The sequence below is a fragment of the Gadus chalcogrammus genome, chromosome 10 (genome assembly GCF_026213295.1).
Source record: "Gadus chalcogrammus isolate NIFS_2021 chromosome 10, NIFS_Gcha_1.0, whole genome shotgun sequence".
Taxonomy (NCBI): domain Eukaryota; kingdom Metazoa; phylum Chordata; class Actinopteri; order Gadiformes; family Gadidae; genus Gadus; species Gadus chalcogrammus.
In genome coordinates this window covers 1,516,933-1,539,654 of record NC_079421.1, presented here as the reverse complement: position 1 = coordinate 1,539,654, position 22,722 = coordinate 1,516,933, and the positions used below count along the sequence as shown (strand labels likewise).

The 22,722-nt window shown below is 42.4% G+C and overlaps 2 protein-coding genes across 2 annotated transcripts; one reads left to right on the top strand and one right to left on the bottom strand.

The window, feature by feature from the left end:
- Nucleotides 1-1,038: 1,038 nt before the first annotated feature.
- On the bottom strand, nt 1,039-6,273 carry LOC130390671 (thiosulfate sulfurtransferase/rhodanese-like domain-containing protein 2). The gene is made up of 9 exons (XM_056600753.1): nt 5,870-6,273; nt 5,497-5,795; nt 5,302-5,410; nt 4,400-4,522; nt 3,725-3,830; nt 2,982-3,097; nt 2,535-2,693; nt 2,185-2,323; nt 1,039-1,478 (listed from the first exon to the last, which is right to left on the bottom strand). Exons 1-9 carry the CDS (start codon nt 5,990-5,992, stop codon nt 1,240-1,242), a joined length of 1,413 nt encoding a protein of 470 aa, XP_056456728.1. The 5' UTR covers nt 5,993-6,273; the 3' UTR covers nt 1,039-1,239.
- Nucleotides 6,216-22,536, top strand: LOC130390669 (nuclear cap-binding protein subunit 1). Its single transcript, XM_056600751.1, has 23 exons — nt 6,216-6,461; nt 9,333-9,421; nt 10,302-10,402; nt 10,577-10,733; nt 11,045-11,152; nt 11,519-11,640; nt 11,797-11,866; nt 12,780-12,995; nt 14,257-14,354; nt 14,687-14,750; nt 14,916-15,026; nt 15,424-15,488; nt 15,596-15,658; nt 15,777-15,851; nt 17,166-17,269; nt 17,436-17,558; nt 17,882-17,984; nt 18,335-18,428; nt 18,528-18,631; nt 18,790-18,907; nt 19,635-19,775; nt 19,989-20,102; nt 21,602-22,536. Exons 1-23 carry the CDS (start codon nt 6,428-6,430, stop codon nt 21,713-21,715), a joined length of 2,388 nt encoding a protein of 795 aa, XP_056456726.1. The 5' UTR covers nt 6,216-6,427; the 3' UTR covers nt 21,716-22,536.
- The last annotated feature ends 186 nt before the right edge of the window (nt 22,537-22,722 follow it).

The following is a 22,722-nucleotide window of genomic DNA, read 5'->3' as shown; positions in this document are numbered from 1 at the left end:
TAACACAATATTGGATGTATTGAATTATATCAATGACCGTTATATCATACAACCAGGACTTGGAAACATATAGCAAGACAATTCACAAAGGAACAAAACAATATTTTTGGATGAAAAACTGGTCAATTTAAAGTTATTTAGCTTATCGGCTAATCGCTATCAAGGCGGCCTGGTTTACCATTCCGGTAAGCGGGCGCAGCGGCGGCTGAGCTCGGCGTTGAGTTCTGGTTGTAGCCGGCGGAGGTGGAGGTGTTCCGGTTCGTAAAACCCGGAGCAGACATAACGCTCGGTGCTCCTTTCCTTATGGCCGCAGGGGTGAATACGAATACATGAGAAACGGCTAAATAATTATTGATTCTCCACAAAAATAATCCGGTTGTCGAAGTGTGGGAGTCTTGATTCTGGGGCTATCCTCTTATCGGAAGCGGCTCCGGCTGTGGGCTTGCCCCGGTTGAGGATGATGGACTCTTCTTCTCGCTGGGATCCAAGTTGTTGTCACTCCCCCCTGCGGATCTTACAATAGCTTGCCAAATAGGGCTTTAAAGTACTTATTTTTGAGTTGTTTAAATGCCTTCAAAGGGTAAATTATCTTTTATTTGTACCCAAACTAAATGACCAAGTTATACAATAACTAAAGGGATGAGGATATAGAGTACATTGTCCATCTTTATTTTTCTTTTGGTTTATTAGTCACTAAATAATTAATTATTGTCTCATGTTGTGGGAATATCCTTTGAAGCGGTTTATGAAGTTAGCAGAACAGTTGTTCTCACCAAGCAGGTAGAACAAATGTTTATACATTTGTGTATTTTAGAATGTCACATATTGTACAATAAAGCTTTTATTTTGACTGCTATCATCACCAAACAGTATGGACGTCATCGCGATCCCCGAGCAGTAGATTGTGTCATTAATGATTTTTCCAAGAAAAAACTAAATTATGATTTAATGTTTATGTTCAAAGGAATAACAGTCAAAAAAAATAGGATTATGTTAGTTAAGTAAGATTTTCCAATTAACCACAAAGACAATTTTATAGTTTCATGAGTAAAGGTTGTTTATTAAACGTGTGTAGTCAATGTAATAACAATAATAATACATTTCTTCATAGGCCTCAAAAGAAATTATTATGCAGTTCTGATTTGTAATTTGGCATTTTCTTTTTCCATATGACCCACAGTCTCGGATCATTTCGCTCGCTCGCTGGTGAGCGATGCCCTGATGGTGACGACCTCTTCCTCATAGCGCATCCTGGGGAATTCTGGGCCGTCGGTCGGTGCACTCACACTTCTCCTTGAGCACGGCGGGACCAATTGCGCAAGACTCCTCCCCCTCTGGCGGGACCTTGCTCTGGCACGCGGAGCAGCAGGCCGTGCGCCCCACGCCCCTGCATGCTGGGCAGGACAAGACCAGCTGGCAGCAGAACCGGGTGGCACACAGCTGGTACTGGTCCCATGGAGCGCCGCAGTACCTGCACTCTGGACACGGGGCAAAACATGGAGGGAGGGGGGATTCATGTCACAACACTGGCCGAAAGGCCTGCTTTATGGAGAGACGGGATCAGAAACTTGCGATTGACGTTGATAAGGTTATACATACCAACATAAAGCTATGAATAAAGCTATCTATTTAAGATCCATCAAATAAATCTATACAAAATATCTATTGAAGGATATCAAACAGGTGCCAATACATTTATCTACTTATACATAATATCCCATTGTAAAGTACTTATCATTTCTTTCAAGAGAGGTTACGATAAAAAAATGTCCTTCCCTATACCGATTACGACACCTGAATTTGGGTATCGGCCGATACAGAGTCAAAAAAAAAGTGGGGATATACTGTACATTATTACAGCTGTATACTAACGTATGGATATACCGTAAGAGCATCTAGCATTGCAACTACTAATAGTTCTTATTGAAGTGTTCTCTTACGATGACAGGAATGTATAGTCGGTTCACTTACGGTCAATTTTTTTTACTAATTGTAAGTTGCTTTGGATAACAGCCGGAGTATCGGAGCCATTTACGATTCTGGAAGGTATTGGAACAAGTCTATTTCTTTCAAACTAGGTTTTTGGGATTGGTGATATAATGCAACATTGTAGCTTTTCAGATATTTTCCTCGACCCTACGAACACTACAGGGTTCTGAGTACAGCCCTCATGGCCTCACTGACCTGAGAGGATGTCTGCGTTGGAGGAAATAGCGTATCTTCCGTCGAAGACAAACAGCTTTCCTCGATAGAAGCCGTCCGGGAAGCGCTCCAGATACTTGTGGATGCCTCCCTTTAGCTGGTAAACCTCTTTACACACTTCCTGAACATACCACAAGACAAACAACATCTTCTGCTATAAACAGAAGCAGCCAGAATATATTTTCTCCAGCAGTAATAACAATTTGAATAATACTCAAATGAAAGCAAAAAAATTTAAAAACGTACATCTACATTTCAAATGAGCTTATAAAGGATAATAAACATCTCAGCTGCTCGTTAAAAGAGCGCCTTTTTAATACGAGTGCATGTACCTTGGAGAGGAGATATGCGGAAGCCCTCTCACAGCGGATACCCCCGGTGCAATACATCAGGACCTTCTTGTCCCGGAACAGGTCCAGGTTCTGGTCAACGTATTCTGGGAAGTAACTGAACTTCCGGATGTTGGGAGCCAGGCATTGACGGAACTGGCCCTAGGATCAGAAGGAAGTGACAAACAGATCATTTATCACTACTACTCCTATTATTAATCTTTTTTTCGATTCTGTAATTTGGGATCCATTTCTTTTCAATCTTTCCCTTCTTTTACCACTGGGAAACATAACTTTAGCCTATCTTTACTAATTCAGCTAATTGTTAAAGATTTGCAGAAAAAGGATGTGTACACAAAGATGTAACACACACACCATATCCAGTGGAGACAGAATAAACAGGAAAACGTTGTCATTAACAGAATATAAAAGAGCTGAGACGTTACGTACGATTTTGCTCTCATAGAAGTTTCGACAGTCGAGGAGCACGGTGTCCTGAGAGGACTCTCCTTCAGACTGGAGAGATTCTACTTCCTGGTGGAACTCCTCGGGGTTCAGATGAGTTCCTGACAGACACACAGAAACATCTACTCTGGGACACTTTATTTTAATCATAAAGGGTAGGTTTTTATTTAAGCCCATCTGAGAAAAACTATGTCTTGTTCAAATAATAATATACACATTAAGGAGACAAATAGACAAAAGATGATAGGAGTGCTTTTACCAATCAAACATCTACTATTACAGGTAAGACAATTAACTCTCAACACCCCTGACCTTAAAGTCACAATGTGGAACATTTAAACTAGCTCGTAACTTAAAATAACCTGGATATATCTGTCATCAATGCTGATCGATTGTTGTCAATGTCGATATTATCAATTAAATCACATCCTAAAACTTATATATTCTAAAAATAAAAAAAGCTGGCCTTGTGTATATCTCTTTATTTTCAGGAATCTTACTATTGTCACTCAAACAAATAGTAATAGTAAGATTCCAGTTAGAGTTGAACCCAGTTAGAGTGAACAAAACCAAACCATCAAGACTACTTGTATATAGGGCCTAGCATTTGTTGCTACACCCCTGCTTGGAATATTTGGATTTCTTAAATATAAAAGGACACACAACGATACTGTATGGTACCGTTATTTGCATAAGGATAGTTGCCAGTGATATTAGCATGAGGCTACCTGCCAGCTGATAGGAGATGACATCGGGGTGGACTCCCATGGGAACAATCTCCTCGTATACCCCCACCCTTAGGTCTGAGAAACACTCTGCTCCACCATCACTAGACTGGAGAGCCCACACACACACACACACACACACACACACACACACACACACACACACACACACACACACACACACACACACACACACACACACACACACACACACACACACACACACACACACACACTCTCTGTTTATCGTCCATATAAAAAGAGTGTTTCTAATGATTCCAGAATTGCTTTTAATATTAATAAACACTACTGGGAGAAAACACAAGACTCTTTGGATCAGAGATGCTCCGATATAAATATATATAAATTTAAATACACACACATACTGACAGTTTTCTTCAAATTAGATGAAAGCTTTTGGATCTTTAATCATAGTGAACGTTAAAGTATGATGGATCCAATCGATAATCATACGGTCATAGAAACCATAACTATCCTTTTTTAATATTTTATTACATTATTTGATTATTTGACAATTACGACATAACATCAGGCTAATCAATTATGATATGTTGTAAAGTGATTATAAATCAACGATCAGTCAATGTCTGATTGTGAACCAAGCCTCACCATGCTGTCTGAGCTGTGACTGCATTGGTTTTGGGATCTCCATCTCACCTTAAAGTCGTCCTCTTCCATTGAGTTGAAAAGCGCATGGGCGCACATGGTCTTAATGTAGATGTCAGTTGCCAAGACGCTCCCACCAACTGTTCCGTTAATGCCTTCCGTCGACACCCGTACCTGAAAAATAAAAATAAATTACAATACGATAAATATATACAGCCGTTACCTTGATGTATATCAATAAAGCTTCATTTTAATTGCAAATTGCAAAACTCCAAAACAAAGTGCTTAACAAGGGAAAACACATAATTATTATTGCAGTATTGACGGATTGGGGCTCAGCTCAATGTTCCAACATTTCTAAGGAATTTTTTTCACTTACATTTTTGACAATTAGGCCCCATTTTCCCACAGCCTGTGTTCCCACATTTCTGAGAAAGTTTTTTTCACTGAACATTTTGAAAAAATGAGGCCCTATGTTCCCACATTTCTAAGATTTCTTATTACTAAGATTTTCTCAAAATGAAACCCTATGGTCCCACATTTCTAGGACATTTTCAAAATTAGGTCTTGTGTTCCTTATATTTCCTTTCAATTTATGCCCTAACCTCCCACAAGATTTTTTGGATTATAGTAAATTAATGATTACTTTTTTTCCACAATATTTGGTGAAAAGCAAAGCAGACAGGGTTAGGGTTAGGGCTAACCCTAGCTCAATTCCGACAAGATGTTGTGGCTCAAGCGGGGCAGGATCCAACGGTGCCAGTGAAATGTGGGAACATAGAGCTGTGAGAATATAGGGGAGTGGGAACATAGGCACGCTCCCGACAGATTGTGATGTCGTCCATTCATCTGCCAAAAGAGAGGCCAAGAGACCCTAAACATTGCCAAGCTGTAGGTCTTGCTCCTCACCTGATAGGAACGATGAGGAGTAGGAAGTAGTGGTACGTATTTACCTTGCCAGTTAGATGAAGCTTCTCACACAGAGCCTTTTGCCAGGCGCAGATGGTGTACGGGTCGTCCACCCGAAAGTAACGGTAATAGAGAAGGACTTTACCTGGGCCCCTGACGAGCAGATGGATGTTACAACAACATACATACTCTAAATTGCACAACACAGAAAGAGAGTAAAGTAAAAGCATGATTGTTACTTTTGAAGCTCTTCCACTGTTAGGTAACTAGTATCAGGCAGCCATGAAGAGATTTCCACTGCTTCTTGATTGTGATCTCTGGGGAGCGGTCTTTCGCATTTTTTATCCTCCAGCTGGCTCAACAAACGCTGAAATGTTACCTCTGTGAGCTGTTGGACTTCGTTTTCGTGTGTTCTGGCCACATGCTTATGAACAGAAGATGGTTCCCAGAAGGTTTGATCACAACAGTACCAAACTGGTTGTGAGATCGAATCCCCAATACTGGCATTTCGTTTTGACGCCACATATGACGAAAAAGCCTGCAAAAAACACATACTTTATTAATCTGGAAGTATGGAAACCTGCGTCTCTGATTGCGTTTTGATTTACTCACTTGTCTTCTGCAGAAGGTGTTCAACTTTCTAAGTGTGGTAGGAAGTTGGGGCTTCTCTTGTTTTGATTCATTCCGTGTGAATGTTTCCAATTCTAAGTCAGCGAAAAATTCGTCTGAAGCCATCAGACACTTTTAATAGCGCTAAATCTCCTAAAAATACTATTGTTTACTGTAATACAGGTTCTGCAGCTTGGCAGGTTACGTGCTACATGTTGGATATATACACTTGTTTCAGAAGTATATTTTCTGTGATTCATAAAAATACTCATCAAGACAAAACTATGCGGAATCGGTAAATAAAATCTTGATATTTAGTTTTATAAAGCCAACAATCCCCTGCATCTGTATGAACATCGGAAGACAAAATACGAAGGACCGGCAGCTACAGCCGCCTGACCCCCCGCTACACCGGATGTGCATCACTTGAATTCGACCGCTATTATTTTCTGCAACGGCGACTGAAACATCTAGAAGCCTTAAAAGTTGGTTACGCATTTTGCAAATTATTCCCTTTTGCACCAGTCGCTCAAAATCTGTTAGCATAACGGCATTAGGAAAATGTCAAGGAGACGACATAGTGACGAGAGTGATGGTAAGTAGATGTTAGTACACCATTTGATTTGATGCTGGGCTAAACAGCGGTGGCTAGCTAGCGTGCAAACGCTAAGCATTGAATGGTAGCAGCGTAGCATGTGTGCTATATTTAGCAAATCCAAATATTGGAAGAAGCCGTGGAAATTTCAAATCGTCACTTATAATGCGCACGTGTTGGGTCTATTGCATGCTTCCTGTTATTGACTGAACTTGACTGACAGCATTTAGCCTTATCTCCAGTGACTTAGCCTAGCCGCTAGCCTGTGGCAAAGCCGTGTGGATAACCATGGGGGTGTGACTCAAACAATGATGCGAGTGGTACCGTTTTAATTAAAAGTTAATGTCATAGGCAAGTGGAATTTATATATCCATCGGCCTTATTTTGATCACTGAAAGCAACGAATATACATTTGAAGTAGAGACAAGCGGCTAAGAAGACATTCTTTCTTAGTCTTATCTGAATGTATTGAATGTTGATATTAGGGCTGCAACAACGAATCGATAAAAATCGATTACTATAAGCGTTGGCTACGAATTTGGTCATCGATTCGTTGAGTCGCGCGATTAATACGTCACTCGTAGGCGCGGCACTGTTTACAGCCAGCCGCCGACAGTTTCATGGTTCATGCACACCCACAGCGAGCTTTAGTCTGAGCGACCACAGCTTGTATTTTGGTCATATCTTAACATCAGACTGTAGGCCTATATACAAGTGTTGTACCTTCACTGTCTTTGGGTTAAAAAAAACTCCTTCAACTCAGTATCCGTCTAGTCCAAACAAAAACTCTTGACAGCTGCTGCTGCTGCAGACGGGCTCGGAGTCGGCACCGCTTGCATCAACAGTCATTCAAAGCAGCGGTAGTGAAAACACAACCGGACGGTGTAGAAAGTCCCGTCAGTTAAAAATAGTAATCCAGTTTTTAAATCCATGTTAAAATCGGCAGGATATAGAGCTAGTTAGCTTAAAAAAAAGTTGCAAATAGTGTCAAATGTGATGTGTTCAGGTCGGCTCAGTAATATGATTGATGTGTTCAAATGCAACACAAGAAAATTGAGATTTTGGCGAAAACTTGTTTTCCCAGCAATATAAAATATATAGTAAAGATGGAATTATGACCTGTTTAACGTCCTATCTTGAGCTATGATCATCTTATCAGCAATTAAAGCAATAATACCAGTTATATTTCAACAAAATAATGGATAAGGTTAAGGAGTCTCGAATATGGCATCAATATCAATAAAAATTAACGATCTCCTGTCGGAGAGAAACTAAGATGATTTAATTTATTTTTTAACCGTTAGTATTTACCAGTTAAAGATCTTATCGGTTAACCATGGACCTCCCTTATATACTGTGTGTATGTATGTATGTATGTATGTATGTATGTATGTATGTATGTATGTATGTATGTATGTATGTATGTATGTATGTATGTATGTATGTATGTATGTATGTGTGTATGTATGTATGTATGTATGTATGTATGTATGTATGTATATATTGTATTGTTTTTTTGTGTTATCCCAGTTATGTTTTTTATTTATTTTCATTTAATATTAGTTTTAATAGTTTCAGGACGATGGGCAATAACCTGGTGTTTTTACTCTTCAGTCTGCACTGTGAATTTGAAGTATTGTTCAGTTTTTGAATAAAGATGCGGCAATTACAAATGTATCTTTTTTTATCAGATTCATCGATTAATCGATTATTAAAATAATCGTTAGTTGCAGCCCTAGTTGATATAGCTTTCCCACCTCGTTTCTATATGGTATTACTCAAAGCAGTTTTCTTATTTTATACATTTTATGTGGTCAAACGATTCTTTCACCATTTTCGACAGGGATGTCCCGATGCCACTTTACATCTGACTGATACAGCAGCTTTGACTTATTATTTCCGATACGGATTGTTCTGCCCTCTCTACCCCCAGCGCCGTGCCAGGGTCGACAGATAGTTAAACTCCTTTCCAACAAACCACGCAGACGCCACTTTCCAGTTCACTCTGTGATGAAGTAGGGTAAAACGATGTTTTCAAAGGCTAACTTGTAGCTAGAGAAGTACCACAGAGAAGACGAGTGCGAAGCACCTTGCTTGATCCAGTGTATAACGGTAATGGATGGTAGATCAGATGGCATCAGTGGACCATTAAAAAATAAATAAAAATGTTCTACTACATTTATGAGCACAGGGGAAACATACATGTAACAGGACTCCCGAGCCGCGGTTCGGATCGGGACATCCTTAATTTTGGTTATATTTTTATTGTTCAATGCGCTGATGTATGTCACTTTGGACAAAAGTGTCAGTTAAATAAATCTAATGCAATGGCTATGAACAATATTGCACCCTCTACGGCCATTCTCCTTATGTTTGGATGTCTTTTGTTGCACAAAAAAAATCATGTTTGTCGTGCATGAACTTTCTGTCAACAATTCTGTGAAGTGTTCAATCACTTCAGAAAACGTTGAACATTGAAGGCCTTTGATTCTTTGACAGAATGTTGAAGTATCTTTTTGTACTGTCAACCAAAGGCATGCCGGTACAAAGAGGATTACCCAAGCTGTCCATAGAGGTGCAATATTGCTGAGTTAGCGCCATTAAATACAAACAATCTAACTTTATGGTTTATATTTTCAGGTATAGGGGACTCCATGGTGGGAATTGTGACTAAAATGTGTAATGTCTAGTAATGTGAATCAGTCTGTTGTTGATTGTTGCTGCATGCTGCAGGCTCCTCGTTCTCTCACATGGGAGAGTACATTTCACGTCAAGTTATGGCTCTCTCAAACGGATAATCCTGATAATGTCACCGTTCTAAGTTTGATTTGGTTCTGCTCTCATTATCCATCTCCTCACCCCTTCATGTAGGAGGCCAGGCCCACAAGAGGAGGAGAACATCGGAGCCCACTGAGATTGAAGACCGCCTGGAGTCGTTGATATGTCGTGTGGGAGAGAAGGTATTTCCCGATATGTGACCCAACGCTCTCTACAGTAATGCTGGGTCACTGGGTCACACAGTGATCCCATTCAAAACAGTGATTTACAATATGTTTTGCCTGATGCATCTTTTGCCCATCATCCTCGTTGCTGACCTTGCTTTGACACGCATGTTAGAGGCGAATTTTCCAATCCACAACAATACTGCTGGTGACATGTTTTACAGCACATGACGAACTAGAAACATGTATTTTACAGGTGTGTGCATCCCCTTTTATAGGACGATTCCATACGCATCTAGATACATGTGCTACGATACAGGGATGATGCATTTTAACATGGAACGATTCGATGTTCCTACGATCCGTTGCGTTTTGATCAGATATGATTTAATCCGATAGATGCGGTTAATATTCGTTCAATGTTTCTATTAATTAAAATAAGCCTTCTATGAAAGAGCCATTGCCTCCTTTCAAATGGATATATGGTATAGTAAGTAACATTTATTTAGAAGGCACATTTAAAAACAATTTTCACTGGCCAAAGTGCCGTACATGGTGCAAAAAAGGCATATAAAAGAACGCATACCACATACTGTACATAGACAGTACATGAAAACATAAAACTAACAGATCACAAAAGGGGAAGAAAGGCCAGGGAGAAGAGGTGTGTTTTGAGCCTAGAATTTAAGATGGTGACGGAAGGATTGAAGGCGGCAGTTCGTTCCAAAAAGATTTATTGACAGATGACAGATTATTCGATTCTCTTTAAGGCCATGCACATTCGGATAAGTGACACGGTGCGTTCGAGTAGCAAAACTGGTATGAATCCGATCTCGCTGTCCCATGTAACCGCACTGAAGGTTGCCGTGTCTGATGTCCGGGTTCCCCCCTCCCACAGAGCACCTCCTCCCTGGAGAGCAACCTGGAGGGCCTGGCGGGCGTCCTGGAAGCAGACCTCCCCAACTACAAGAACAAGATCCTGCGCATCTTGTGTGCTGTGTACGTTCCAATGAAATGGCTTTTTATGGGTGCATTGAATGCATCTCATTCATATTCCTTCCGTAGTTTAACTTGTAGTTCATTCATAAAAAAATTGTTTTGTCAATTCCGTCTTCCCTTTCCTTCAAAGTCGTAGTCCTTACATTGGACTGATCCTATATATTTGTGTTTCAGTGCTCGCACCCTACCAGAGAAGCTGTCCGTGTATACTACGCTAGTGGGCCTCCTCAACGCCAGGAACTACAACTTTGGCGGCGAGTTTGTGGAAGCCATGATCAGACAACTCAAGGAAACGTTGAAAAACAATTTCTACAATGAAGCACTTTACCTGGTCAGTTGTGTGTGTGAAACGGGGAGCATCACTGGTCACTCCCGAAAGTATCCAAGTACACGGAAACAACATGTCGGCACAATGTATTTCAGCATGCGAAACATCACATAAGGCAGAAAGATACTGTATTTGATTCCCAAAGCCAACGCCCTACCTGTGGGCATTATTCTGCTGAATTGCCCTAACCCCTTTCTTACACATACTAATGTATGTGTAATTGTTTGTATTCATATTTTGTAGCTACTTGATATTATCCTTTGATTGTAGCTTTGAATCCAATTGTCTGTTAAAATGTTAACGTCTATTCTCAGGTGCGTTTTCTGTCTGACTTGGTGAACTGTCATGTGATCGCGGCTCCCTCCATGGTGGCCATGTTTGAGAACTTCATCAGCGTGACGCAGGAGGAGGACGTCCCTCAGGTAGAGCAGCGGCGCACATACCGAGGACAGAGTGTTGGGGGCTGTGTTTAAGGAGCGGCAATCCAAAGCCATTTGAGACTTTATTTCACATTCTTTCATGTTAAAAGAATGTGTCTTGGATACTCTTCCAGAGTTAAACTTTATTTTGGCAGGATAGTCTAGTGTTGAGGGTGATTGACTCAAAGCCAAAATGTTCTGGGTTCAATCCTGATGTTTGCATTTTTATCCTGCCTTCTGTTGGCCTAAAACATCTCTGGCTGTTCAAAACGTAAGAACCTAAAGGTTGCCGACATAGACGTTAGTGCTTTAGGCTCCTCCCCTCCTGCAGTATAAAAGTCGTCCTGTTGGACCCTTTTGTGTTCTCAGGTGCGGTCGGATTGGTTCGTGCACGTTGTTCTTTCCTGTCTGCCCTGGGTGGGGAAGGAGCTCTACGAGAAGAAAGACGTCGAGATGGACCGCCTCCTCAGCCAGATCGAAGGATACCTCAAGTAAGGTCCTTCGAGTGTTTTTAAAAAGACCAACTTGAAATTAGAATGTAAAGATGACCTCACATGAAAGGCTTTGTTTCAAAGTGTGTCTGTAAGAAGTGATTTGAGGGAGGGTGTTGGAGCCTGGCCATGGCCTCATGGTTGTTTCCTCTGCAGGAGGCGGTCAAAGACCCACCTGCCCATGCTCCAGGTGTGGACGGCGGAGAAGCCCCACCCCCAGGAGGAGGTGAGGGAACACACCGCTCCTCCACCTGTCCCACGTCCATGTTGATCTGTCCCACGTCCATGTTGATCTGTCCCACGTCCATGTTGATCTGTCCCACGTCCATGTTGATCTGTCCCGTGTCCATGTTGATCTGTCCCGTGTCCATGTTGATCTGTCCCACGTCCATGTTGATCTGTACCGTGTCCATGTTGATCTGTCCCACGTCCATGTTGATCTGTCCCACGTCCATGTTGATCTGTCCCACGTCCATGTTGATCTGTCCCACGTCCATGTTGATCTGTCCCATGTCCATGTTGATCTGTCCCACGTCCGTGTTGATCTGTCCCACGTCCATGTTGATCTGTACCGTGTCCGTGTTGATCTGTCCCACGTCCGTGTTGATCTGTCCCACGTCCATGTTGATCTGTCCCACGTCCATGTTGATCTGTCCCACGTCCATGTTGATCTGTCCCACGTCCATGTTGATCTGTCCCACGTCCATGTTGATCTGTCCCACGTCCATGTTGATCTGTCCCACGTCCATGTTGATCTGTCCCACGTCCATGTTGATCTGTCCCACGTCCATGTTGATCTGTTCATTCTGAAAACACCCGATCAAGTGTCGTCCTCCTCTCTTTTGTTGAAATCATACCTTCTGTGATAAAGGTTTTTACTGTCATTTTAAGTAAATGTCCTGATGTGTTGCCCTAGTTAAGACGATAATTCAGGTGTAGAAGAAGATACATTTCCATACTTTATTAATCCCATGGGGAATTTAATGTTTATTAACACTCGGATTATGAACTCTGCATGTTATGATCCATCGTGCCAGGAGCAGCTGGCTGCCATGCAGTGCAGTGCCCCCTAGTGGTTTGATGATGAACCGTTTGGTTCACTGTATGACTGAAGTCTGATCTGACCCTGGCTCTTCCAGTACCTGGACTGTCTGTGGGCCCAGATCCAGAAGCTGAAGAAGGACCGCTGGCAGGAACGCCACATCCTGCGGCCCTACATCGCCTTCGACAGCGTCCTGTGTGAGGCGCTACAGCACAACCTGCCCCCCTTTACCCCGCCGGGGCACATGCCCGACACCCAGTACCCCATGCCCCGGGTCATCTTCCGCATGTTTGACTACACGGATGCCCCAGAGGTAGGAGACAATAGCCTCCCTCGGCTCAATGTTGCGTGTTTGCTTAGTGTCCTCGCTGTGCACGTGGAAAGGCCCTCCAAATACGGCCTTTCACATCCTCTTATATACACAAAGTATGTATAATATACATTAAATATCAAACCATATCACTGCCATCACATCTCCTCAAAGAGGCCAAATACCATCACCAGCTAACTTCTCTTCTAGTTACAACCAATTATGTCTTCCCTTTGTTATTCTTTTCATCAAAGTTGTGTTTGATTCCACGAAACCACTAGCAAGTGATGGTCTACTCTTGGAACCATTTAAAAAAAATTGCTTTAGCTAATGGAGGGTTTCACAGGAAATCTGTAAATTGCCTTAAATTAGGACGGGTCTTTATCTCCCTCTGGTGGCAGTATGGTGCAATGGTTTGATATAGGGGGCAACGTTAAACAATAGGTACTCGAGATATCCACTTGTTTGTGTCTCATCATGTTGATATTGTACTTTATGCATCGGCTTGGATCAGATTAATTGTTTTTATTTTTAGGCTTTAGGGCTTATGGTCAATTGTTTGGTTGCCGACCAGCACATTGGTCAAATCCATGGTGCTACTTTCATAAAGACGTTATCCATTATAGTCGATGGGCGAGGGACATTAGCAGACCAATTAGTTTGTATATGTGATTAATAGGCTATATTGTTTTAGAAATTAAATATGAATACAACTAATACTCAACGCTCCGCACCTTGTGTTATAATAATTGTGTGCTATAATGGTGGATACAGACTTGTAGGACTGGAGGTGAAACTCTGTCCGGCACGTTGCTCTGTGGCTCGTCTGGTGTGAACCGCTTAACATTGAAGCTCTGCTGTAACGGAGTCTAAGAGTGGATCTGAAACCCCACTGACCTCCTTCAAACAGTTCTTATTAAGAGTCGAGTAGGAAGTTAATCATGAGATAAGGGGACAAATGTTTTAAAAAGAAAATCCAATCGATAGGTCGTAGAGTTGGTTGTGTGAGTGTAATGATCAGAAACGCCTCGATACTGCCTCTGTGGTCTGTTAGTGAACAGGGCAGTGGAGTGAGAGCACTGTGGGTTGAGAAAATGAACTGATGCTAGACAGCAATCAATTCTACACTCACCATTTAAGCATGGGTGAAGTAAACCACAAGATCACATGTACTGTTCAATAGTTACGCTAGCTTTCTGAAACAAATGTCCTCAATGAAAGTGTTTACCTTTGACTCACTCCCTGAACCCGTCTCGGTGCCCAGGGTCCAGTGATGCCCGGGAGCCACTCCGTGGAGCGCTTTGTGATCGAGGAGAACCTGCACAACATCATCAAGTCTCACTGGAGGGAGAGGAAGTCATGGTGGGTCTGCCTGACTCGGTTGTATATATGCTCACAGAAATACCTTTTGTAGCGTGCCCAGTTCATTGATAACACGGTATACTTTTGGGGTTTTGAAGTACGATTATATGCCAGAGGTAGCTCCTCACATTTGTAATGGTTGCCAAAAATTGATTGTGGGTTTCTGGGGTATATTGACATTGGATATTATATTTAATGACCAAAACAGGTTTGGCTCTGTCCTAGCCAAACATAAATAAAATATAGTGGATGTTGAATATTAACTCAAATACTTTCCTGAGTTGTGATTGGTCAATGTAACTTCATAAACGTTGCCTCCTTTCTCCCCTCAGTGCGGCTCAGTTACTCAGCTACCCTGGGAAGAACAAGATCCCTCTGAACTACCACATCGTGGAGGTACGCTGGTCTCCATCACGGCCGTGACCCAAGAGAGACTGCGACCTTAAGATACAGATTGAATTATCCATCGCACAAAACTTTGGGCGGAATTACAGGAAGAATGATTAAGAATATACTAGTTGTGTCTGCTTTGCCTTTAATAAGTCACCACCCCTCCCTCAGGTGATCTTTGGAGAGCTGTTCCAGCTTCCCTGTGCCCCCCACCTGGACGTCATGTACACCACGCTGCTCATTGAGCTCTGCAAGCTGCAGCCTGGATCTCTGCCTCAAGTCGTATCCTCGCTCCATTCTGACGGGGAAGGGTTCGCACGGGGAGAGGGCTAGATAACGGCAGATGGGAATTCATTCACCCCAGACGGGAAACTTGGGAATCTTATTCAGTTAATGGTGGACAACTAGGGAACAACAAAGGAAAAGTTAGCATTGCTCAAATGAAATGCAAATGCAATCATTTATAAATGGCAAATTAAAGTAATCCCAAATGATGACTTGTGGAGTATATAGCTTTTGTAGGCAAGCAGATCAGATAAGCTTCAGCGTAACCTACCTAGTTGCTAGATAAATAGCCATTCAGTATTGTTATGTCTGATGTTATTATAAATGTAAGGTCCCCTATGGGTACTTCGGGGTGTCTTCTCTCTGACCTTTGACCTTGACAGTTTCCAACCAGCTGGCCCAAGCCACTGAGATGCTGTACATGAGACTGGACACCATGAACACCACCTGCATAGATAGGTGAGGCCTGGCTTTAAACATGAGGTTAAAAGGATTTCAAATTGGCTTTTTTTTTGCATGGAGGAAGCTGTGGGACCTTTGCTCATATCAATGAATTTGTTTTTCAGACTGATCAACTGGTTTTCGCACCATTTGAGTAACTTCCAATTCCGATGGAGCTGGGACGACTGGTAATCAATACGTTTAATTGATACCAGAGTTATAATATTTAGAACTCCACAGGCGTTGATAATCATGTAGTGTATACAAGGGCTGCTCTTGAATCTGCTCACCCATTCTCCTCTTTAGGGCAGACTGTTTGACGCTGGATGCAGAGAAACCCAAACCAAAGTTTGTCAAGGAAGTTCTTGAGAAGAGCATGAGGTAAGGAAGCATTAGGAGACTTTTTATTGCCTCTTCATTTAAATTGTTCTGGTATAACTAATCTTACTATTTAGTCATGTAGCAGACCCTTTTTACCAAATGCTACTTAAAGTGTAATTCAGACGAAAATGGAACCCAGGGTCTTTCGGCATGAAAACAGCTAAAATAAGAATTCAGGACCCTTGTTCTCGTTGATCAACCAGTGTAGGGCTTGCCCGGAGCAACGCTTGCAGCCGAAATGGCGTACATTGCTCTGGGGTCTGTGTCTTACTAGTAGCTCCATGTTTACAGGAAGTCCACACAAGTCAATTAGCGAATGCATCGGAGTTCAGTTAAAGGAGGAAAGTTGTGGAATTTATAATTCCATGGAAAAGCATGTTAAACTCCAATAATTGTTCTTACACAACTTGTTTATTACAAGCTCTCGACAGCATAACAATCCAGCTATACAACGGCTGGAAACAACGTATCACTATGCGATCCCACGTTAATGGCTTCCGTAAATCATATTATTTACGGAAGCCATTAACGTGGGAGTGCGCATAACAGAGGCGGCAACAAATGTAGCTTGAAATATATTTTGCCTGTAACTTGCACATGCAGCTCCATTCATTTCCGTGTCAACACTCGCTAGATTTTTTCACAAACAGCCAAGTATCAAGAGGGGAGATTGTTAAGTTAAATTGGTTGGTGCCTCTATTATATTATTATTATACGGTAGCCATTTTGGTCGAGCAGTGATGTGTTGTTTCCAGCCGTTTTGGCGAAGCTGGATTGTAATGCTGTCGAGAGTTTAGATTAAACAAATTAAATAAATTGTCTAAGAACAATTATTGGAGTTTAACAAGCATATCCCTGGAATAATAAATTCCAACACTTTCCCCCTCAAACTAAACTCCGGTGTATTCGGTAATCAACTTCCTGTGAACATGGACCGACCGGTAAGGCACAGACTTGTAAAACAGTACTTTTAAATAAACTCCCTGTACACTAACTAAGTCGTTGATGCATTGTTTTATGTGAAGGGACCTTAGGCTTATTTTATCTGTTTTCATGCCGAAAGAGACCCTGGGTTAAATTTTCGCTGGGATTACACCAAAGCTAATTCAGATGGAGGTCATTAAGGAGCAGCTATGGGGACAGACATGTACATCGTTCTCTAGTAGGACAGCAGGTATTCAGGGGATCTGGTGCATTGAACCCGTAACCTTTCAGCTGAGAGACAACACCCCGTAGCCGTCCAGCAGCTGCTAGTGACTAATAAAGCGTAAGGCGGTGTTCCGTGAGGTCCTCATATTGCTTTGTGTCGTGCAGGCTGTCCTACCACCAGAGGATAGTGGACATCGTCCCCGCGGGTTTCACCCCCCTTATCCCGGCCGAGCCATCCTTCTACTACAAATACGGAGAGGAGTCTGCCGGTAAGATGAGCGCACCCCTTGAATAGCAAACTAGCGCTTAAAGCCCAACTATATATTGAAATTAATGCAGAAAAAGGTGTGAGTTTGGTGTGTGTATTGAGATATCAAATCCAACGCCCAGACTCTTGTCTATGTCTCTCAATCTGTCTCTGTCTGTCTGGCGTAGCTTCGTTACCGGGATACCAAACCTCCGTCACCGTGGGCAACGCCATCAAGAACCGAGCGTCCAACGAGGAGATCCTGGCTATCCTGAAGGACATGCCCAAACCCAACCAGGAGGAGGACGACGGTGAGCCAGTTATATCAGATCTCTGCAAAGCCTTTCACTGATGGGGAACTCATGTTGACCTAGGCTACCTGTCACTTCCTCTCTTTTTAAACCCACGTTTTTACTGCCCAGTCTATCAATGCAGAAAAACACCCATGCAAATGTGCATTTATTCTAAGAGAATATCATGTTTTTGAGGTTTGTGGTCCTATCTTTTTCCGGAACCCCATCCACAAAGCGAAACAACGATTGCTGAAACGGCATATAATGGTCAATGGTCTGTTTGTCCTTCTGTGTACTGAGGTCTGTTTTCTTCTCCCTCTCTCTGCCGTGGTGGTTGGTAGACGAGGGTGAGAGCTTCAACCCTCTGAAAACGGAGGTGTTCCTGCAGACGCTGCTCCACTTGGCCGCCAAGTCCTTCAGCCACTCCTTCAGTGCCCTCGCCAAGTAGGTCGACCGTCGAGTGACCAAACTACTCAGAGACTAAAGTCGGATGCTAACAGCCTTCTTCAGAAAAAGTTTCAGTGCCACTCTCTAGACAAGCAATGAATCGATGTTTAATGAGAACATGAACACGGGAGGATTTACCGGGATTCTGTACAATTACTACAATTATGTTAGTTACACTGGTCATAGAGAGTTGGTGAATCCATTATATTTAAGTATGTTACTATGTATATATTGTAACTACGTTATTTCTTTCCGTGTCAAAACTACTCTTAGGTTGGGCCTGTTCTATGTTGGACATTGGTTCCACCAGGCTGTGGTCTAACGTGTGTTGTGGTTCTACCCTCCAGGTTCCATGAGATTCTGAAGGTGCTGACTGATAGCGATGAGGGGAAGTTACACATCCTCAGGGTGGTGTATGAGGTGTGGCGGAACCATCCCCAGGTACTGACCCGATGCGTGTCGTGTTTTACCTGCCATGTTCTCTTCAGTCTTCCCTCCCACTCCACATGGATGTGTTTTTCACTTCCTGCTCTGTTCCAGATGATCTCGGTGCTGGTAGACAAGATGATCCGCACCCAGATCGTGGACTGTGCTGCAGTCGCCAACTGGCTCTTCTCCCAAGACATGGCCCACGAATTCACCAGGTAGGTCACGTCATCTAACACTTTAACATGGAGAATATCTACAAGGTGTTATAGCAATAAAATATAATACAATGCATTACATTGGGTCTTCTTAAGGTGATATTTCTAAAACGTCATTTGCTTCAATGGCCTACCCTACGTTGTTGCTCTACCTCCAGGTTCTACATCTGGGAGATCCTGCACTCCACCATCCGCAAGATGAACAAACACGTCCAGAAGATCCAGAAGGAGCTTGAGGAGGTCAAAGCACGGCTGGACAAGCAGCAGAACAAGAAGGTTGGGATGGCAGCCATGTTGGTGGTTTATGTTGGTGGTTATCCTGGTTGAGTTACAGTGACATTCATGGTCGCATTGGTCTTCTGGATTTAAAAGTGGCCGTAGCTTCTGAAAAAATGTACAGTACACATCAGGAGGAAGCACGGCCTGCTTTGTCTTTCTGGCTGTTTTTTGGTTAATTTATGAAAGATTAGTTAAGGAGGTTTGCATATGTATGTGTATATATGTACATCTCACAAAACTGAGTACACCCCTCACATTTTTGTAAATATTTTATTATATCTATTCATGGGACAACACTGAAGAAATGACACTTTGATGCAATGTAAAGTAGTCAGTGTACAGCTTGTATAACAGTCTAAATGTACTGTCCCTTCAAAATATGGTGGATGTTGGAGACCTTCCGTTTGAGGACGCTCAATAGGGTTTAGGTCTGGAGCCATGCTCAGCCAGTCATCACCTTTACCCTCAGCTTCTTCAGCAAGGCAGGGATCGTCTTGGAGGTGTGTTTGGGGTCGTTATCTGCCTCTGATCGTGCTGAGCGTCACACCCGGAGGTTGTCTCTGTGGCGTGGAAGAGGGTTCCAGTGTGACGGGTGTACTCACGTTTGTGAGACGCTGTATATACAACGCGTGTCTATGCACTTGGAGTAACCGACAGAAGCGTTGATGTCGCTCCACGCGTCGTCATCCCTCTCAGAGCTCTAATGGTGCGTGTGTCTTACCAGCGGGACAGCGGGGATGAAGAGGACATGGAGAAGAACAGCGAGGACGAGGAGGGGCAGCTGGAGGAGCAGATCGAGAGGCTTCAGGAGAAGGTGGAGTCGGCCCAGAGCGAACAGAAGAACCTCTTCCTCGTCATATTCCAGGTAGCTAGCCCCACCCAAACACCCACGATCACCCTTACCACCCTGACGTCCCTCAGCCCTACCCCCACCAACCCAGTCAGACCCCCCGTGTTTAAAAGTATTTTAAAAGTGTGCTGATTTCAGTTGTTTGTTCAGAAAGTGCATTGATGCATATGGTCTCAAAGTGCGCTGATTTAAGCGCGCTGTGCTCCCTGTGTGCATGTCGTTGTGTAGCGCTTCATCATGATGCTGACGGAGCACCTGGTCAGATGTGAGACGGGCAGCGTGGACATCAACACGCCCTGGTACAAGACGTGCACCGAGAGACTGCAGCAGATCTTCCTGATGGTAACACCAACACACCACCACTATGTAGCTCGACAAAATGGAACGACACAGATGTACTTAGACTGGGGATGTGAATATCTACCTTTTTTTTTTCATGGTCAAATAATCGGAGGGTAGTACGAACGAATAATCAAATATTCGACATTCACAAAGGCATCCATGGATCATTGGCCATAAATCACTTAATATCTTATACGCGCCATGAACCATTTAGATTAAAAACGACTGCACATTTAGTTGAGTTTACTTGTATCAGGTCACTGGCGCTTTGAGGGGGATTGAGTTTCCCTCTCTGATTGGACCCGTCTATGTATAGTTGTTTACCTTGGAGCTGCGTTACTGTCTGCTGTTCAAGAAGTTGTGTGTAAATGACAGATGTTAGTATAAGTAGTATATCTATGTAGGTTGATGCTTGTTCGCTATGGCTACTTACCAGGGCTGGGCGATAGGGACCAATAATCATATCTCGATATTTTCAAGCAGAATGTCGATATAAGATATATATTAATTAGGGCTGGGCAAAGATTAAAAGTTTAATCGTGATTAATCGCATTGTATTGGTGAGTTAACTCGTGATTAATCACACTTTTAAAATTATATTTTAAATCCACTCCAATTGAGGTTAAATGAGATTATCAAATGGAATGACAGATAATCATTCATACCAAATGTACTTAATAAGCAAAAACTAGACCAAGTGATCTCGAGGGAGTATTATTGACTCACCCAGTGTGGGTTGAATATGAAACTTCAAGTCAATTTGTATTAATCGCGTTAAAATAAGATTGCGTTAACCCCTAATATTTTTGCTTGTTTATATAGGGTTTTTTTTGGGCATGATTTAGAATAAAAAAAATTAGAAAATGGATTTCCTGCAGAAAATGAGGCGTTGTAATGCAAAGTGAAGCTGAATGTTTTAATAAAGCCACAGTAAACGGTGTAAAGACATGTGGGATCGAATGGTTGAATCAAGTGAAATAATTGACCAGAAAAATTGTGTGTGTGTGTGTGTGTGTGTGTGTGTGTGTGTGTGTGTGTGTGTGTGTGTGTGTGTGTGTGTGTGTGTGTGTGTGTGTGTGTGTGTGTGTGTGTGTGTGTGTGTGTGTGTGTGTGTGTGTGTGTGTGTTCTTTCACATGTAGTTAATCGAGATAATCTCACAAAATCAGGAGGCTTATACCGTGGAGTCACAGCTTTCATATGACAATATATTTTCTGTAGATGGCATGATTTAAAAAGAGAAATGTTAAGCATTGTTGTTAGCATTAAGCTTCTAGCAGAAGTACCGGATATGTTGGTAGCCCTATAAACGGGGGTCCCTACACAAACAAACGGCCGATATATAACTATCATACTTCCAATCGATTTAATAATTTTAGTGCCAGTGAAACAAGAAATGTATTGCCAGTGGATAAAAGACTTTCACTGTGGATTCAGTTGGTTAATGGCTGAATCAGCTGATACGGGTCGAGTACTGATCTGTGGTCTCTCCCATCATCAGCACCACGTGACCATCCAGCCCTACGTGGGGACCCTGGAGAACCTGTTGTTCACAGCCGAGCTGGACCCCCACATCCTGGCCGTGTACCAGCAGTTCTGTGCCCTGCAGCTCTGAGACGCACCACACACACCAGCTCTTGCATCAAGATTCTCATCATAACATTTGATTTTTATTTTTATACTTTGTTTGCTATGGAGTAGCTGACTGCATAGTAGCCTGTTGTTTAGGACATTTTCTTTGAAAGAGCACAAACAGGAAATGTGAAAAAGCGATTTTTCTGTAGTGTTTTAGTTTTTGGTCCCTTTGTTTCTTTTTACCATATACTCTTAGTCCTGTGAGTGTTTTAACCCATCGCTCATCACTGTGAGCCTGACTGACAAAGGAGATGGCTTTAGATTGACTCAACCCTCTACTTTTTATATGTATTTTATGTAAACTGGGAAAATATTAAAGCTCTTTGGAGTCTTCACATGACTTTTTATGTGTTTGACTGCTATCGTGCACATTGCAGCACACACACTTTCTCTACTATACAGATTAATCCTGCTCCTCTGATAGGGAGATATTTTATCCAGTTCTTTCATAGCAGCATAAATTGCGGGAAAAAAATATATTTTTATAATGTTTACAGGTTCAAACGGAATTCATATTTTTATTCTGTGGTCCTAAATCCACAAGAAATCCTTATACATTGTGATTTGTCTTTAAGCATTGCTTCTTTGATGCAGCTGATTTTAGAGTTGTTAAGAGGGCAGGAAAGAGTGAAAGCAAGGAAAACATTTTCAGTAGAAATGGAAATAAACCAGGGGCCTCATTTATCAACCGGGAGTAGAAAAGGCTCTAAATTCTCTGAAATTTAGGATGTGCAATAGCAAGTACAAAATTATCATCAAACGTGTGCAAGGCAACCGTACGCACATCAGTAAGTAATCAGTCTTGATAAATTCCAACTGTTCCAACAGACATTGATTCGAACCAAGCCAGATATCTGCACTGGCTGCCGGCGCTACGGAATAGCTATAACGCTAACCTATGGGGGCAAGCTCTTTATCCACTTTTGGGGCTTCTAAACATTCAGAAAACCATTCCAAGACCTATGTAACACGAGTTGGTTCCTTACG

Bases quoted from the DNA above. Each gene is read 5' to 3' on its own strand.
- LOC130390671 (XM_056600753.1), bottom strand. From the start codon at position 5,992: ATGGCTTCAGACGAATTTTTCGCTGACTTAGAATTGGAAACATTCACA. The intron at 5,796-5,869 runs GTGAGTAAATCA...TGTTTTTTGCAG, and splicing joins ACACCTTCTGCAGAAGACAA to GCTTTTTCGTCATATGTGGC. The intron at 5,411-5,496 runs GTAACAATCATG...TCTGCTCGTCAG, and splicing joins ACAGTGGAAGAGCTTCAAAA to GGGCCCAGGTAAAGTCCTTC.
- LOC130390669 (XM_056600751.1), top strand. From the start codon at position 6,428: ATGTCAAGGAGACGACATAGTGACGAGAGTGATG. The intron at 15,852-17,165 runs GTAAGGAAGCAT...TGTGTCGTGCAG, and splicing joins GTTCTTGAGAAGAGCATGAG to GCTGTCCTACCACCAGAGGA. The intron at 18,632-18,789 runs GTAGGTCACGTC...CTCTACCTCCAG, and splicing joins ATGGCCCACGAATTCACCAG to GTTCTACATCTGGGAGATCC.